At 40.5% G+C, this 19,720-nt stretch overlaps 1 protein-coding gene across 1 annotated transcript in view; it reads right to left on the bottom strand.

The window, feature by feature from the left end:
* The window catches only part of LOC107084776 (supervillin-like), a 41,364-nt gene that overhangs the window by 3,053 nt on the left and 18,591 nt on the right, over positions 1-19,720 (bottom strand). The window contains 24 exon segments of the mRNA XM_015374780.1: positions 324-436; positions 521-664; positions 790-945; positions 1,023-1,156; positions 1,233-1,437; positions 1,536-1,638; positions 2,141-2,292; positions 2,376-2,691; positions 2,839-2,995; positions 9,586-9,761; positions 9,854-9,999; positions 11,612-11,759; positions 12,430-12,566; positions 12,649-12,756; positions 12,831-12,997; positions 14,900-15,065; positions 15,145-15,222; positions 15,289-15,385; positions 15,470-15,544; positions 16,418-16,480; positions 16,576-16,617; positions 17,777-17,897; positions 18,035-18,516; positions 18,609-18,828. Coding sequence (XP_015230266.1) covers positions 324-436; positions 521-664; positions 790-945; positions 1,023-1,156; positions 1,233-1,437; positions 1,536-1,638; positions 2,141-2,292; positions 2,376-2,691; positions 2,839-2,995; positions 9,586-9,761; positions 9,854-9,999; positions 11,612-11,759; positions 12,430-12,566; positions 12,649-12,756; positions 12,831-12,997; positions 14,900-15,065; positions 15,145-15,222; positions 15,289-15,385; positions 15,470-15,544; positions 16,418-16,480; positions 16,576-16,617; positions 17,777-17,897; positions 18,035-18,516; positions 18,609-18,828 — 3,706 coding nt within the window.

The raw sequence follows: 19,720 nt of genomic DNA on the forward strand, positions 1-19,720 counted from the left end.
GATCAAACTTTTGAGCTCTGATGTCAATTTAAGGAAGCAAAGCAGCTTAGAAAGACAGGTAAGTTAAATGTTTGATAATGCCAATTATAGGTTAGTATATTCATTAATAGACCTAGGAACAAATACATTTATTTACTAATATCTGCTGTTAAATAAAAATGGGCTTAATTTTTCCATTTGCATTCTTAAAGAGAATCTATCATGTAAAATAAATCTAACCCATTTGGAACCAAAGTTTCTCTTACTTTATGGAGCTGGAACTGCAATATGCTAAACATCTAATCTCCTTTCTGGCAGGAAATACTTTAACCTTATCTGCATACCTGAGTGAGAGGTCTGAGATTCCTCTCCCAGCGGGGGAAGACATTAGTGAAAGTAAGAGGCTCGGATCCCTCAAAGATGAGGTATGCCTGTGGGGGTCTTCTTGGGTTTATCTCTGTGGATCAAAAAGAGCAAATTAACCAGAAAAAAATGCATGCTTTTATTTCTAAGGCAATTAAGTTGTGAAAGCCCCCCTGACCTTTGCAGTATTGCAGAGCTGTCTGCATGGCACATTTTCTCTCATCATGCCAGAGGCTCCAGGCTGAAGCAGAGCTCTCAGTTTGCTCAGGTTGACCTCTCTGCCACACGTAGATCTCTAACCGGTTGTCAAGCAGGAATAAGGCTGATGACAGAATGCGGAGGACATTAAAACTGAAGGAATTACTTTGATTCCATTTTTTTCAGCAAAAAGACTTCAGATCATTTTTACAGCTTCATGCACAAAGACTTTTTTCGTTAGGTTTTCACCTGGCTGAGGAACGCTGTAGAGGCTTTCCTGAACAAAGGGCATCGCCATCACGACCCCCGGCAGCCGTATCGGACTCTGCAGCTCCTCTGCTTTAAATCTACCCAAAGAGGCGCTCAGATGGAAAAGGCGGGGAGTGAAGTTGTACTTTCCAGGATCTGCCAAATATAGGACAGAAATGTTTTCCCTTTCTATAAACTTAAAGCTAATACCTAAAATCTGCATCTTATTGCACCTTGAAGCATGCAGTCATAGGCCTTTCTGTTCATCTGGCCCAATGCTGTCCAGAAGTCCACAGGCTCTGAACCTTCCTCCACAAAATGCACTTTGATAGGATTGTTTTTGCAGAGACCCAGCTCTGGTGGACTCCTGAAAAAAACACAATACTGAGAAACAGAGAGCTGGAAACGTGTGATGCACTCAGAAAACAAGACTCATGCTTTACATTTCAGTGAGACGCTCCACTGCCCTCTTACTAACTTCTCGGGTGCTGCTATGGGCTTTACAGCCAGTCCAGAGATACAGCACCCCCTGCTGGCTGTTGAGCAGAACAACAGAGCCCCTCGACCTCAGACTAGAACAGCAGCATTCCCCCTCTAGCAGCAGAGCCTCCTCTGGGAGCTCCCCTCGCACACAGAACAGACGCCAGTCTGCGGTGAACAAAACAAAAGCCTCTAAATTAGTTCAAAATATAAAACAGGGGGTAAAGCAAAATCCTTAGAGGGAAAAAAAAAAGATTTTAATTCACCTGCAGAGGAGGAGGGTTCCTCACGCTTTCCTTTGTGAATGACCAGGCCTCCCTGGAAAAGCTGCAGGAAGCAGGGGGGTTCCTTACCCTGAGGTACGACTACCTACAGTATAGGAACAACATAAGAGGAAATGTCTGCTCATTTTCAAAATATAATACAGTAAAATGCCCTAAAGTCTAAATGGTAAAGCTTTGTTTAAGTATTGGTGATTTAAAAGATTAAAATTCAAGCAAATTCATGAAGATTTTAATGTAAACTGAATTAGATCAACCATTCAATTAGCACCACTGAGGAAATAAGGTCTCTCAGCTACATATGTGAGAGAAACTTAATTTTTTTTTTTTTTTATCATTCCCTGTTTGCGTTACCAGTAAATAGTTGCAATCACAGACCAGAGAGTTCTGGGTTTTGTGTATTCAATGCCATCTATATTTTAGGTCTAATGCATCCTAAAAACACTCAAATTATTCCTTCATACTGTTCAAGACTCCAATGAGAAGTTCAGATCTGAGGCTTTAATATTACATGTTTTCACAGTCCAACAAGCTTTATGGGTTCTTGTTGTAGACATTTCCACCAGCAGACCTGATTGAAATGGTCATACCTGTGAGTCTTCATGGTTTTTCATCCCAATGGATAGAAAAGCTGCAGTGTCACATCCACTAGCGCTCGAATGCCGTCCTCGCCACAAGAAGAACGCTGTGTTCTGCTTGGATTTGGAAGTGTTCTCACAGTCATCCGGGCTCTTTCTGTGATCTACAATGAACCAAAAGGATCATTATAAGAGAGAATATCCACTGTCCTTTATGATGATTGAGCATTATTTAACATTCACTGACCAGCAGCACTGATGCTGTAGGTCCAGCGAACCACATAGGAATCTCCTTCATGGAGCTGCCCTGTGCTCTCCACTGGAATTTCACTATCATCAAACTCCTGGACATGCCAGGTGTCAACGGAAACAGTCCTCAGCTCCATCTGTTGGCCCTCCTCCAGGGTGATGACACCATGCCCCCTCTGAACATCAACACCAGCCAGAACAGTCCGGACAGAAACGTCCTCTAACATCCCACCTGATGCCAGAGCTTTAACATCACAGGGCCTCAGGAGGTCTGATGATAGGGAGTCAGGCTGTGGTGGATCAGCAGGGATGCACTGTAAGATTATTATTGGTTATTGCAACATGAGTTAGAAAATCTTATTAAAAAAAAAATATATATATATATATCCTAGATGGTTTGGTTTTGTCACAGTAGTGAGATTGAGCAGTAGGAGCAGGAAGACTGCTCTGAACCACTGTACCATGAGATTAACCTGCAGGTCATCCCTCTCTGAAACAACCTCCACTGTGTCTCCGCTTTCACACATCGGGCCAAGGAACTTTTCCCTGAAAAGGGCTGTCTCGTTGCCCTCGGAGACCACGGCGAGCAGAGCCCAGTCGGGACGGCCCTCTCCTCTCCTGAACACAAAGACATCCATGATTAATGCAGCCATGACAGAAACTACATCTGAAAAAGAGAGTCTGCATATTTTACAAAACATTCACTCCAGGATATATAACATTGTTCCCAACAAGGTCTAAAACTCTTAAGTCAGTAGCTTAAAAAGAAAAAAAAGCACTTTTACTTCTTTTGATGAAATATACAGAAATATTGACAGTTAATTAAGCTTGAAACGGCATCACTGCTTGCAAACTCAAATCAGCTTTGGGCTTATATCAGACACTATCAGCATTTTTGAGCTTTCAACTTTTATATTGCTATTCTTTATTAAAGTGATATTCACACAATCCTCAGTAATCATCTGCTTTCTTAGCAGCAGCCCCTCCCTGTACTATGTAGACAAGGGATGAAGAATAGCGCCGTAAGAGCACCCCATACAGGAAGCAGCTTCCTTTTTCCGCACCGTGCCCACAATGTAAACAAACGCCCACTTTCTCTGATCAGGGAGGGGTGATGTGAGGCACAGGGTGATGATTCTGGCTTATAAACACTTTTAGCAGCTAATGTGCTTAGGACAGCAACCCCTCTTTCTTAGCTAATGTCTACAGTAAGTCATAGAAGTGTGTTTTTGTCTGTGAGAAGTCTTAGACATTACTTCAGCGTTCACAAAAAGCATGATATGCCATGAAATGAGCAGCTCCCTTTGAAAGGCTTAAAAAACAAGGATACATGATCTCTAATTGCAGGCAAGAAAGCTGAAACATGGAACTACATTATAAGGTGCTTCAACAGTGTTAGTTTAAAATGCGTCGACAGTTGGGCAACCAGATTGTTGCATTTTTCCTCCATAACAGGATATAAAAAGTGGGCAAAAGTTGGAAATTAGGGCTGTTCAGATACAACTTTTTCATTTGCGATACAAAACCGATTTTGATGCATCATGCTTTTTATTTTTTTTGTGATGCAGAATGTTAGAAAAGGCTTGATTAATTGATATTAAGAAAACAGAGAACAATGGTCAAAAACAAAAGTTATGAGAACAACTGACCCATATGAGTTACAGAAAATTTAAACAGATGAACAGCGTTTTAATCAGCATGAAAATATCAGATTTTAGATGCAGGTCAATATTATCCAGCAGTTTTCAGATGCAGGTTGATATAATGCAATATTAATTTTTTGGCTAAATTCAACACATACCTAATATTAACATCAGATCAGGATACCCCCTTGGAAATGATTTATTCAAGAAATGGATTCTTAAAATCTTAAAAATCAATTACTTTTCATTATTTGAATATTTCAGATAAAAGCTTTTTTTTTATTATACAAGAATGTGCATTTTCTCATGACTTTGAGATGCAACAATACAGTCAGTGCATTGAGCTAAAATGGTTTCCTCTTTTCAACTTTTAATTTGGAACATATTACAGCTTCCCCCTCTGTAGGCTTCTTCTTTTGTGTGAATAAAATGAAACCTCTGCTGCTGAGTGAGAAAGACTTTTGGTTGAACAAGGAGAGACTAATAAAGCTGCAGATGGAGGTGCAAACAAAGCAAACAAAGGTAGAAGAGAAATAAAGGACTCTGTTTTCCCTCTGAGTTACCATCCCACAGTTTACTGTAAACAAAACATTATATCCTTGAGTTTACAGCACTGCATGTGGAGGGTAAAAGTACCACAGATTTAAAACGAGCATAGCGTGGACGTACAGCTGCATGCTGGGGTTACACCGAGTGGGATCCAGTGGGTTGACTCGACAGTTGCTGTAGTCGTATTCTCCAACCCACACCTGGTGAGTCAGCTGGAGGGCAACGTTCCTTCTGCTGACTGAAACATCCCGTCCTTGCCACAGATAAACCTCACTTCCAAAATCAAACAGCAGAACCTGGAAACATCAGAACAGTGGGTCACAACTGAGAGACAGAGACATTCAGCGATATACAGGAATTATGACTTAATGGACGGACTGGGACTGACCTCAGAGGGGCCCAGCAGGGAGGTGCTGGGGATGGAGGCCCAGGCCTGTTCATGAGGCACCAATCGGTCCTCCACCAGGCTATACACACAGTTTGACTCCACCACTCCTTGTTCAAACAGCTCATCCTCTTCTGGAGCACCGGCTCCTGTTAAGGAGCAAAAAAATCTTTACATTAAACATGTAACCCAAAATCAAAGATCTAAGTGTCAGCAAAACAGAGATGATATTCATCACTGCGGAATCCCCTGCTCCTGCAAAAAGTCCAGAAATCACAATGTATGGGGTTTTTTTTTACTTTGTTTGCAGTTACAGAGGTCAAACTTTTCCTGTAGTTTTTCACCAGCTTTGCAGACATTTCAGGAGGTATTTTGGCCCAATCCTCCACAAAGATCCTCTCTAGATCAGTCAGGTTTTGAGGCTGTAGCTTAGAAACATGGAGTTTGAGCTCCTTCCAAAGATTCTCACAGAGCCACTTCTTGATTATCCTTGCTGTGTGCTTCAGGTCATTGTCATGTTGGAAGTCTTGACCATCTTCAATGTTCTAACTCCCAAAAATCTTGCAATACATGGTCCCAGTCACCCTGTCCCATGTGCAGAACACCACTCTCAAAGCATGATGCTACCACTCCCATGCTTCACAGTAGGGATGGTGTTCTTGGGACGGTACTCGTAGTTCTTCTTCCTCCAAACACGGTTAGTGGAATTATGACCAAAAACATCTACTTTGGTCTCATCTGACCACATGACTTTCTCCCATGACCCCTCAGGATTATCCAAATGGTCAGTGGGAAACTTAAGACGGGCCTTGACATAAGCTGGTTTAAGCAGGGGAACCCTCCGTGCCATGCATGATTTCAAACCATGACGCCTTAGTGCAGGCATCTCCAAAGTTGGTCCTCGAGGGCCGCTGTCCTACAGGTTTTAGAGGTTTCCCTGTTCCAGCACAGCTGATTTCCATTAATTGACTCCCAGGCTTTTGTATAACTGCAATCCTCAGAATCAGCTGTGCTAAAGCTGAGAAACCTCTAAAACCTGCAGGACAGGGGCCCTTGAGGACCGACTTTGTAGATGCCTGCCTTAGTGTATTACCAACAGTAACCTTGGAAACAGGGGTCCCAGCTCTTTTCAGGTCATTAACCAGCTCTTCCCGTGTAGTTCTGGGCTGATTTCTCACCTTTCTTAGGNTTGGAAATTAGGGCTGTTCAGATACAACCTTTTCGTTTCCGATACAAAACCAATTTTTTTGTGAGGCAGAATGTTAGAAAAGGCTTGATTAATTGATATTAAGAAAACAGAGAACAATGGAGAACAATGGTCAAAAACAATAGTTATGAGAACAACTGACCCATATGAGTTACAGAAAATTTAAACAGATGCACAGCGTTCAATCAGCATGAAAATATCATAGATTTTAGATGCAGGTCAATATTATCCAGCAGTTTTCAGATGCAGGTTGATATAATGCAATATTCATTTTTTGGCTAAATTCAACACATACCTAATATTAACATCAGATCAGGATACCCCCTTGGAAATGATTTATTCAAGAAATGGATTCTTAAAATCTTAAAAATCAATTACTTTTCATTATTTGAATATTTCAGATAAAAGCTTTTTTTTTATTATACAAGAATGTGCATTTTCTCATGACTTTGAGATGCAACAATACAGTCAGTGCATTGAGCTAAAATGGTTTCCTCTTTTCAACTTTTAATTTGGAACATATTACAGCTTCCCCCTCTGTAGGCTTCTTCTTTTGTGTGAATAAAATGAAACCTCTGCTGCTGAGTGAGAAAGACTTTTGGTTGAACAAGGAGAGACTAATAAAGCTGCAGATGGAGGTGCAAACAAAGCAAACAAAGGTAGAAGAGAAATAAAGGACTCTGTTTTCCCTCTGAGTTACCATCCCACAGTTTACTGTAAACAAAACATTATATCCTTGAGTTTACAGCACTGCATGTGGAGGGTAAAAGTACCACAGATTTAAAACGAGCATAGCGTGGACGTACAGCTGCATGCTGGGGTTACACCGAGTGGGATCCAGTGGGTTGACTCGACAGTTGCTGTAGTCGTATTCTCCAACCCACACCTGGTGAGTCAGCTGGAGGGCAACGTTCCTTCTGCTGACTGAAACATCCCGTCCTTGCCACAGATAAACCTCACTTCCAAAATCAAACAGCAGAACCTGGAAACATCAGAACAGTGGGTCACAACTGAGAGACAGAGACATTCAGCGATATACAGGAATTATGACTTAATGGACGGACTGGGACTGACCTCAGAGGGGCCCAGCAGGGAGGTGCTGGGGATGGAGGCCCAGGCCTGTTCATGAGGCACCAATCGGTCCTCCACCAGGCTATACACACAGTTTGACTCCACCACTCCTTGTTCAAACAGCTCATCCTCTTCTGGAGCACCGGCTCCTGTTAAGGAGCAAAAAAATCTTTACATTAAACATGTAACCCAAAATCAAAGATCTAAGTGTCAGCAAAACAGAGATGATATTCATCACTGCGGAATCCCCTGCTCCTGCAAAAAGTCCAGAAATCACAATGTATGTTTTTTTTTTTTTACTGTTTATTTCTACAATACAGCTGCAAATAAGTATTTGAACAACTGAGAAAATTAATGTTATCATTTGGTACAGTAAACTTTGTTAGCAAGTACAGAGGTCAAACTTTTCCTGTAGTTTTTCACCAGCTTTGCATACACTGCAGGAGGGATTTTGGCCCAATCCTCCACATAGTTCCTCTTTAGATCAGTCAGGTGTAGCTTAGAAACACGGAGTTTGAGCTCCAAAGATTCTCACAGCGCCACTTCTTGATTATCCTGGCTGTGTGCTTCAGGTCATTGTCATGATGGAAGTCTTGACCATCTTCAATGCTCTAACTCCCCAAAATCTCGCAATACATGGTCCCAGTCACCCTGTCCCATGTGCAGAAAACTACCCTCAAAGCATGATGCTACCACCCCCATGCTTCACAGTAGGGATGGTGTTCTTGGTATGGTACTAGTAGTTCTTCTTCCTCCAAACACTGTTAGTGGAATTATGACCAAAAACACCTACTTTGGTCTCATCTGACCACATGACTTTCTCCCATGACTCTGGATCATCCAAATGGTCAGTGGGAAACGGGCCTTGACATAAGCTGGTTTAAGCAGGGGAACCTTCCGTGCCATGCATGGTTTCAAACCACGACACCTTAGTGCAGGCATCTCCAAAGTTGGTCCTTAAAGGCCGCTGTCCTGAAGTTGTAGAGGTTTGCCTGTTCCAGCACAGCTGATTTCCATTAATTGATTCCCAGGCTTTTGTATAACTGCAATCCTCAGAATCAGATGTGCTGAAGCTGAGAAACCTCTAAAACCTGCAGGACAGCGGCCCTTGAGGACCGACTTTGTACTGTAGATGCCTGCCTTACCCCGAAATCCCACATACTCCGTCAGCGCTCTGCTCCGCTCCGCCCCGCTGTGCTCTAGACCGCCTGCTCAAAGCAAAGCGTACAGCCTGCGCTGTGGCTCCCGTCCGCTCCGCTCTGAATTCCTTGGAGATCGTAGAGGCCATGCGTGAGATGAACCAGGGTTTCCGCGGATCATTAAAAATAATTACAATTCATTCATTTTTTTTTTTAATCAAGGCCTTAATTGGCACTAAAATTATTTAAATATGTTTATCTAAGTATTTATAATTCTTTAATAAAAAATGCTTATAAAAACAATTTCGTCATATATTATATCGCTATTAATTTGCGTGGAACTGATCATAAAGCCCTATGTTCGGAAAAGAAGTTCGAAGCGGAGAAAAGGCTAGAGGATATATATATACGTATGTGTGTGTGTGTTTACATACATACAGAAGTCATGGAACTGTGCTTACAGCTCCTTCATATTTCATGTACACTAATAACTTGTGTACATGGTTCTTGTTGATGGCATTAAAATCATTTCTAATTGCATTAAATTAGAGTCACTCATTCCTGTATGAACCCTGTGAGCGCTTAATTTAACATGACATATTAAAAAAATNAGATTTTAGATGCAGGTCAATATTATCCAGCAGTTTTCAGATGCAGGTTGATATAATGCAATATTCATTTTTTGGCTAAATTCAACACATACCTAATATTAACATCAGATCAGGATACCCCCTTGGAAATGATTTATTCAAGAAATGGATTCTTAAAATCTTAAAAATCAATTACTTTTCATTATTTGAATATTTCAGATAAAAGCTTTTTTTTTATTATACAAGAATGTGCATTTTCTCATGACTTTGAGATGCAACAATACAGTCAGTGCATTGAGCTAAAATGGTTTCCTCTTTTCAACTTTTAATTTGGAACATATTACAGCTTCCCCCTCTGTAGGCTTCTTCTTTTGTGTGAATAAAATGAAACCTCTGCTGCTGAGTGAGAAAGACTTTTGGTTGAACAAGGAGAGACTAATAAAGCTGCAGATGGAGGTGCAAACAAAGCAAACAAAGGTAGAAGAGAAATAAAGGACTCTGTTTTCCCTCTGAGTTACCATCCCACAGTTTACTGTAAACAAAACATTATATCCTTGAGTTTACAGCACTGCATGTGGAGGGTAAAAGTACCACAGATTTAAAACGAGCATAGCGTGGACGTACAGCTGCATGCTGGGGTTACACCGAGTGGGATCCAGTGGGTTGACTCGACAGTTGCTGTAGTCGTATTCTCCAACCCACACCTGGTGAGTCAGCTGGAGGGCAACGTTCCTTCTGCTGACTGAAACATCCCGTCCTTGCCACAGATAAACCTCACTTCCAAAATCAAACAGCAGAACCTGGAAACATCAGAACAGTGGGTCACAACTGAGAGACAGAGACATTCAGCGATATACAGGAATTATGACTTAATGGACGGACTGGGACTGACCTCAGAGGGGCCCAGCAGGGAGGTGCTGGGGATGGAGGCCCAGGCCTGTTCATGAGGCACCAATCGGTCCTCCACCAGGCTATACACACAGTTTGACTCCACCACTCCTTGTTCAAACAGCTCATCCTCTTCTGGAGCACCGGCTCCTGTTAAGGAGCAAAAAAATCTTTACATTAAACATGTAACCCAAAATCAAAGATCTAAGTGTCAGCAAAACAGAGATGATATTCATCACTGCGGAATCCCCTGCTCCTGCAAAAAGTCCAGAAATCACAATGTATGGGGTTTTTTTTTACTTTGTTTGCAGTTACAGAGGTCAAACTTTTCCTGTAGTTTTTCACCAGCTTTGCAGACATTTCAGGAGGTATTTTGGCCCAATCCTCCACAAAGATCCTCTCTAGATCAGTCAGGTTTTGAGGCTGTAGCTTAGAAACATGGAGTTTGAGCTCCTTCCAAAGATTCTCACAGAGCCACTTCTTGATTATCCTTGCTGTGTGCTTCAGGTCATTGTCATGTTGGAAGTCTTGACCATCTTCAATGTTCTAACTCCCAAAAATCTTGCAATACATGGTCCCAGTCACCCTGTCCCATGTGCAGAACACCACTCTCAAAGCATGATGCTACCACTCCCATGCTTCACAGTAGGGATGGTGTTCTTGGGACGGTACTCGTAGTTCTTCTTCCTCCAAACACGGTTAGTGGAATTATGACCAAAAACATCTACTTTGGTCTCATCTGACCACATGACTTTCTCCCATGACCCCTCAGGATTATCCAAATGGTCAGTGGGAAACTTAAGACGGGCCTTGACATAAGCTGGTTTAAGCAGGGGAACCCTCCGTGCCATGCATGATTTCAAACCATGACGCCTTAGTGCAGGCATCTCCAAAGTTGGTCCTCGAGGGCCGCTGTCCTACAGGTTTTAGAGGTTTCCCTGTTCCAGCACAGCTGATTTCCATTAATTGACTCCCAGGCTTTTGTATAACTGCAATCCTCAGAATCAGCTGTGCTAAAGCTGAGAAACCTCTAAAACCTGCAGGACAGGGGCCCTTGAGGACCGACTTTGTAGATGCCTGCCTTAGTGTATTACCAACAGTAACCTTGGAAACAGGGGTCCCAGCTCTTTTCAGGTCATTAACCAGCTCTTCCCGTGTAGTTCTGGGCTGATTTCTCACCTTTCTTAGGATTACTGAGACCCAGTCCAAGGGAGATTGGCAGTCATGTTTAGCTTCTTCCATTTTGTAATGATTGCTCCAACAGAGGACTCTTTTTCACCTAGCTCTTTGGCAATTTCCTCGTAGCCCTTTCCAGCCTTTTGGAGGTATACAATTTTGTCTCTAGTGTCTTTGGACAGCTCTTTGGTCTTGGCCATGTTGGATTCTTACAGATTGTATGGGGTGGACAGGTGTCTTTATGCAGCTAACGACCTTAAACAGGTGAATCTAATTTAGGATAATAAATGGAGTGGAGGTGGACATTTTTAAGCCAGACTAACAGATCTTTAAAGGTCACAATTCTAGCTGATAGACAGGTGTTCAAATACTTATTTGCAGCTGTATCATACAAATAAATATTTAAAATCTTATATTTTGATTTCTGTATTTTTTATTTTTAGATTATGTCTCTCACAGTGGCCATGTACATATGAAGGCAATTTCAGACCTCTCCATGATTTCTAAGAGGGAGAACTAGCAGAATGGCAGGGTGCTCCAATAATTTTCCCTTCGTATGTGTCAGCTGCATGTTTTTTATTCTAACCTTTGTAATGTTTTCTGCCTCCTAGAAGACTCCAGAAGTCTTCAGCCTCAGCAGAATCAGAGTTCACCCCTTCTTGCAGATGGACGACTTGAGAGGCGTGACAGCCAAGGTCCCTTTGGCTCTGGATGAAGGCTGCAAGTTCAAAGGCCTAAAGAATATAGTTTGTAGAGACCAGAAAACAGGCAAAGACTTTCAAGATAGAGCTCAGTTCATCATTTCTATGCTACAGTAACTAGTATTGGTTTTGTTCAACTGTCTGAGCTGGGAACACAGACTTAACAACTGATCCTCCTGAGAGATCACAGACTACATGATCCATCAGACCAACCAGCCAACTGAATGGACACTCAAAACCGTCACAGCTTAAAAGGAGCACAAAAAAAAAAACAGCTGGCGGCAGTAATGGCAGTTATCTTGCTAAATTTCTAAAATTTAGTGACAGGAATTTAAAAATATGTCACATTTTACCCACAAATGAACCTAATGTGCCTGTATCACTCATGTAAAGAGTTGTGAACATGTATTCAAGGTTGTTAAGGATGTTTGGCGGTTTTTGGGAAACTGTTCAGATCTAACTTTTTCTAGAATCATGTTTTGAGGTAAGTTAACAGATTTCATAGAGAAACTGGCTGAAATACAAGGAAATTATGGGCTTAACAACACTTGCAGTTCAACTTACGGAAATTAAACCAGATACACCAGAAGTCAAACAGTTTAGATCATGCGTATGAATATTTTTTCTTGGTACAGTGAATATGAGGAATTTAATTCAATGTAGAAAACTTGCAGCTTTTAGTACAAACATGTACTGTGGATACCTTGGATCTCTCTTCTTTGTTGGCAAACTCTCCGCTCCACAGGATGCAATGCTCCGGAGTGACCAACAGGAAGCAGTCTCCACTGTTCAGCGAACGGATTGAAGGTTCAACCAGACGCACTTGGACCTGCCGCCTCCCTGTCAAGGTCCAACAAAGAGGGATCAAATACACCCCAACACATCCACAACAGAGTAAAATAGACCAATTTGTTTTCATCACCTTTAATGTGAACAAGCATCAGGTTGCTGAATGGAGGGAAAGGCTTGGTTTTCTCCTTATCTGAGGGTGTGACTGGATGTGCATCTGGTGAGGAAGAGTTCTTACAATCTGAAGCAGACAGGAGTCCACAAAATGAGCAAAGCTGGTGAAAGAACAACAAAGTAACAAGAGAACTGACTCACTTTTCTGTGCTTGGCTCCTCTCCTCGGCTACACTGTTGTCTCTTTCCCCCATGTAGTCCTGCCTGATGTCTTCTCTGGCTGCCAGAGCCCTCAGGGGGTTTCTGGAGCCCTGAGTCCGACGGGACGGACGCACTGCCCGTCTGTGCTCTGCGACGGCTGAGCTGAGTCTACACACAGACAGATGATGGTCAAACACAGATAACAAAACTAAAAATAATCTAAAAATACTAACTTAAATTCAGTAATTTAAAACCATTAGGATTTTACAGCAACTTTATAGCAGTTTGGCTCTAATAAGAAATGCCCCAAGTACCTCCGGATGTCTGAGCATGCAAGTTACCAGCAGATGCCGCTGTTACAGCAAAAACAGATGACAGCTCATGTGTAATTTTGAAATAACAGAAAACCATTTAGCCTATAACAACAATTTATTTATATAATCACAATATCTCAGTATCTTTGTTTCATGCATCTAACAAATTACACTCTACTTTTCAGTGCGCAATGCTGTATGTTTAAAGTTATTTACAGCTTTAGGTTTTTAGATTGGGATAATTAAACAAACAGACCGACATTATCTGGTTTTATAACCACTTTAAATATAAACAGAGAAAAATTGAATCTCTTAAGCTATGAATAAATTGAAAAATTTATTCATAGCAAAATTTACCATTAAAGTTCACAAACAACAGAAATTGGAACTTTTGGAACAAAGTCGGTGGCAGTAGCTGGAACAGCTGGTGTGGATCTGCTTTATGTTCATTTTTAAATTTAAAGCCAAAAAATGAAGATGGCAAGTAAGAGAACACCAATCCAGCAGAGGTATGCTGGTGGCAGCATCATGCTGAGTGGGTGTTACGTTACTACAGCGTTAGATCTGATGTAAAAGCATGATCACAAATTGCTCTTCAGTTCAATCATTTCTCATAAATTTTTTTACAAATCCGCATTTCCATGAAAACCAACTTCAATCTAAAAGTATATTCAAGTTTATTAAGGATGTATGTCATTATCTTTCAAAACGATTAAGTACTTTTTTGTTCATCACATAACATCCCACCTAAATACATAATTACTGTTAATTAGGTATTGATGCATAAAATACTTTATTGTTTCGAAAGGGAAATATAATAACATATAATGGGTATAAAAATGTAATTACTAAGAAAATATAATAGAATATATACATATCACATGAGGAAAAATCTATGCTGTATGGAGATTTTGTTCCTCTACTTCTTAAATGATAATATACTGTAAAAGTATGGTGATACATTTTTAAAAATATATGTATTCAAACTAGGGATGTCCGAATCTGATATTGACAGCAGAAATCTGTCTGATAAGCCAAAATTATCAGCCAATATAAGCACACTGATAGAAGCACTCTGTTCTAGCATGTAGTCTGTTCCCATATTTTTATCCAGGAGTGCTTGCATCCCACACAGAGCCAATTTAATCACATCAAGTACTTGTGGAGTAGGAGCAATGGTGGGGCTGTACTTTTTGTTAAAGTTACAGACAAGAACAAAACTTGTTACTTGTTAAAACAGGTTTCCAATCTTCTGATTTGTTGTTTTTTATTCTGTTCAACTGCATAATATTTTATGTACAAGTTTAATATGACTCAGTTGTAAAATCACTCAGTTAAATCTTTTCTAGAATTCCATACCCACAAAATACTCTTCAAAATGTAGGAATTTTGTTGATATTGTATGGTGTTAACATCTGGATTGTTCCATACTAAAAGCTGTAATACTGGTATTGTATCGGAAATTAAAATGTTATGTTTAGCAGGTTTTAAGTATTTTAAGAATCTGTCAGCTCAATATAATATAAGTTGCTGTTCAAGAATAATTTACAAAAGAAATAGTATTTAATCATTGTGATGCTTTAAAATCATATATTTTGATATATTTTATGATAAACAACATTAATAAAAAAGGATTACAAGGTTAAGAGCAACTTGAGACAATAAAGCAGGCCAGGTCAAAAACAATGGTACTTAAGCTCCCCTTTGCCATCTTTATTCAGCTTAAAGTGTAATGTGGACTAATCTCTGTACTTACATGGGTGTGCTGCTTTGGCACAGGATGGCCAGGTCCTGCTCCCTCTCTGCAGCAGATACACCATCGCAGCCTGTGGGGCCGTCAGCTGGAGGAGGAGACTGGCTGCTGCAGAAACCTCCGTGTGACATCTTGAAACTATCGACAGGCCTCTCTTCATGAGCAGGATCTATGTATGAGACAGAAAAGTGAGGGGAAGCTTTCAGCGAGTCAAGGCTCTGACGTTGAACAGCGAATGCAGCTCTGACCTGATGCAGCTTCACCAGGGTCCATCTTCGTATTGGTTATATCGATACGGTCTGTTTCAGGTGATCCAGGACCTGAAGCTGCAAAGAGAAAAATGTTCAATCAAAGAGACAAACCCTGACCAAACCTAGAGGATTGAGACTCACTTCTCTGGATGCTGATTGCAGTTCCCTGCTCGTTGTTTTGAAGCTGTGTTGTCCTCTTTCCACTTTCTTCCTCCTCAACCTCATCAGCTTCTTTAGCCTGTCCGACACAAACAGATTTGTCAAGGTAAAGATCATCATCTTAGCAACAAAAAAACAAAAAAAAAATGAAGTCATACATCACCTTCTGTCTCCACTGGGGCTGGATCAGGGTTTTTGTAGGAGAGGAGACTTCCTGGGCCTCAAAGCACAGATTGGTCTGAGGAAGAGAGGAAATATAAAGAATACAGAAAATCTTATGGTGACATTCAGAGAGGTTTCTGATCTGAATAAATCTGAAACATTTAACATTAAATAGGTGCAAAATCTACACAGGGGAAACCTTTCAATGCAGCAGCATGTTGTGCGCATTTTTATTATGTGAGGAATTAAAACGCCATTTGCAGTACTGCTAAAACTAAGGTCAGGTAAGATTTAAAAAAGAAAAACAAACAAAGAATAATTGATACAAAAAAGTACATTTGGTGACAGACAGGTAAACTCACAAAGCTACTTGCATGCATTGAATGCATATGCTTTAATTTATTCTCTGAAAAAGATTTTAATTGCATGCATCTTTGAATATGTCAAAAATAAGAATAAAAAATAAAAACTGAAACTCATTTAAAGCTGTGCAAGTAGCCGACATTCAAATAAAAAAATATGCAGGTATATAGCAGAAATCTAGCTATTTAGGCTATAAATAGGCTTATCCATATGCAAGAGTTGCTGTTAAGGACTGGAACACTGTAGGGAAAAGTCTAGAGATATGGATGCAAAATAGAAATAGAAACATGCAATCCTCTAAAAATATGTTTGCTTTCTTGTATCTGTATGCTGGTGCATACCACTTCTTGTATCCAGTGCAGAAAAAACACAGATGTAGTGTGCAAAACATGCACAAATGAGTGAGTGAGTGAACTGCAAAGCTTTGTAAATGTAGCCAAGTTGGGCTTTTTGAGTGAATTGAACTTCACACTTTAGCTGCAGCATTCACACGACTGCATGACTGTGCTTTTAAAAACTCTTCACTGCATTCTGAACACACCAAACAGCAGCATTTCAGGTCCAATGCAGCAGGTCACACGGTTACCTGATTAAAACACATGATATATTGAGGTGTATTGATAGTATAGACAGAGGCAAAGATGGGTTCCTGGAGGAGAAGAGAGGAGTGCAGACTAAAGCTGTTTGTTTCAAGCTGTGTTTCATCATGAAGATAAAGGGTTAAGAATTTTTGGAAAAGTTTACCCAACACTGAGTTGTCTCAGGAACAGGGCTTCCTGATTGCACCTGCATAAGACAAACAAAAGACAAAAAAGATTTTTTTTTAAATAATCACTTTTCCCATAAAAGAATGACAAAAACAAACAATAAATATCAGAAATGAGTGTAACCTGTTTGTGTTGCTGCCGAGATCTTGAAGTCATAAAGAGGGTAACATTTAACTACCAAATAATCAGTCTGTTTGCATTCCACATTCCCACCAGCTGTTATTAACACCTAACTGGTTTGAATATTTTTCCCAGCAACATGACCTCCAAACACCAAGCACATACCAAATGCAGAGTGCTTATGCAGAGAGATGCTATATCTGGTTTCAGTGACACGGCAAATGGCCCGATCTAACCAGCGATCAAGTCTCAAAATTTAGACCAACTGGAAGAGCGAACCCCATAACCTCTTATGCATCAAACATAATATTTGAGCAAGATTAATGCAAAATCTGTCAGATTTACAGTATAGAGGGTTTTAATGCTTTACCCATGATAAAAGAAAGATGCTTTTCAGAGATATTTACCTTAGTTTTTGTTTTGTTTCTTTACAATTGCTAACATTGCAGACAAGCATGAACCCAAATATTGCACAATAGTGAACTTGAAGGAAATTATATCCAGTTTAGAAGAATAAAAATCTGAAAACTTTATAATCAATTTATAACAAGCTTCTGATCATACTCTAAAATATATAATATCTAAATATACAGCTTTTATCAAAATAAAATATATATCTACGAAGCAGCATTTAATCTGATAAAAAGCCAAGAAGCCAAAGGTAACTCTGGGGGAGCTGCAGGGATTCTTAGCTCAGGTGGAAAAATTCTTAGATAGAAAAGCCAACAGCCATGAAATACAGTACACATAAAATACAAAGTCTGTGGTCTTCATGGGAAAAAGAAAAGTTGAGGGGTGTGATTACTTTTGTATGCCACTGTATTTATACTTTACTTTTACATTATTTATACTTTTACTTTGGTAATAATTAGATTTTAATTGTATTTTAAATAAACATTCAGTGCTGTTTTATTTACTCTTTTCCCGTTTGGCGTGTGTAGAAAATGTTTCAAAAAGCAATAAAATGAAACTCTTAAATCTTAATTGGCTTATAATTTAAGATCAAAATTATTAACTGATGAATGTTTGATGCCAAGACGAAAACATCCCTTTCTTACCTTTCTTCCTGACTCTGCTGTTTTCTGTAGGTTAGGTGAGCAAACTCCGATTGAGACCAAAACCTCTTGTTTGGGTTTGTCTTCATGAAAACTCCCAACAATCGCCTCCTCACTGTGTGTTCTGAAAAAAACAACATAAAATATTAAAGGAAATGTGTTTAAAAAAAAAAAAAAAGATTTTCTGCTATCTTTGTATTAATATCAGGACCATTATTAAGTTATATTTCCTGTGACATCAATGAAGAATCATTAACTTGCCCTGTGCCGTTTCCTTTAGAGGAAATGATCTCCTCTGGCGGTGGGGTTCTAGAAGGCCACTCCTCCTGAGCAGCATCCTGCTCTGACAACGCTTGTGTTGGGGTCTCCCTCCTGTTTCGAGCTCTCTGTCTCCATGGCGCTACTCTGATCGAACTTTTCCTCTCTGTTCCCTCTATTCTACCAAGCAGCCCTGGATCTGTGCAGTCTTCACCATTTTCATGGTGGTTGAGTGAAGGCTCCTGACTATCAGTCCCACTCCACTCTTGAACCTCAGGGCTATTCTTCTTTAGGATTCCCTTCAAACATGTTTCAGAGTTGTAATTCTGCGAAACCTGGTGTGTTGATTCAGGTTCTGAAAGTTCTGATTCTGGCTGCATAAGACGCACCTCGCTGGGTTTCAGGTTAACAGACATAACCTGCTGTCTGTCATACAGATTAGGGGTCAAGCTGAAAGCAGGAAGCTGAATGGGGCCTTTCTGAAGCTGCAGTCAGACAAAGTTAAACACATGAAAGCAGTTATTTTGGGCTGTTATTTTTGAGTTGAACTTTGAATTATTTTTGTCTCTCTCCTCACCAGACTGACTTCGTCCACTGTGATGGGCTGAGTGCGATATCGAGCTCCTTTTTGCTTTCGCCTCTCTGGGGGCCGGTCCGTGGGCCCAGCCCCATTCTTTCCATTTAGGGAGAGTCTGTTGAAGAGGGCCAGCTTTTCTCTCATGCTCATCCTGCAGCTTTCATCTCCATCCTCCACTGACTCGGCCTGTTCAGACTGCAATTCAGCTGCTACAGGAGCGCTGCATAACGAGACAAAATAGGTATCAAATATGCAGATCTCCGTTTTCAATACTTTATAGGCCATAAAATGAGTATATATCCCAATGACATTGGTGAGCACAGCATGTTCCTCCCCTGCCTTTATCACACACTGTTGTTTATTTATAGTGATTCCATCACACTAAATTCAGCTGCTGCAACAACTGAGCTAAAAAAGATCTGCAGCTTATTTTTGTCCAAGTATCCTTTGATGGACTGTATGACCTGGTTTAGCAAAGGTCTTTAAAATGTCAATTGTACAGATTAGACCGTTTCAGAGAAAAGATTGGTGAGAAAAAACACCCATTAAAAGCTGTCAGTCATTGAAGTCAACCCACTTCCACTCCACAAAGCAGCACTGGTAGTCCCAGCTCAATATAAGCTGATTTATGAAAGACTTGAAGGGCGTTAAACTGACTCTGCTGAACTCCACTGAATGCCAGGCATACACTGTACGATATTTTCAATCATTGTACTCAGCTACAGCTCAAACTGTAAAATGAAATTGCAGAGTTTAAAAGTACACAGCTCATACTGTGCGACCCGATGCTCTAATGTGATCTAACTGCTCACACTGCACTTTCAAAAACCACAAGACGGACTGAGTGAGGTTCTGGTAAATCAGCTTGAAGACGCTCATAGCTCTGCTTCAACAGCAGCATTTGCTCATGAGGGCCGACTGAATTTTAAACACGTTTGATTTTCTACCAACCTTACAATTCCTGAACGGGAGGTGGTCGTGAGAGGCTAATCTTCTCTCGTTACCCCCTGTATACTACAAAACGCAGCACACATCATGAGGTTGAAACTCGGCCAAATCCAAAAAGTTCTTGCACAACTGGAGAATCTGCCCGAAAAGGGCAAAAAAATCGT

The sequence above is a fragment of the Cyprinodon variegatus genome, unplaced genomic scaffold (assembly GCF_000732505.1).
Source record: "Cyprinodon variegatus isolate N-32 unplaced genomic scaffold, C_variegatus-1.0 Scaffold109, whole genome shotgun sequence".
Lineage (NCBI taxonomy): Eukaryota > Metazoa > Chordata > Actinopteri > Cyprinodontiformes > Cyprinodontidae > Cyprinodon > Cyprinodon variegatus.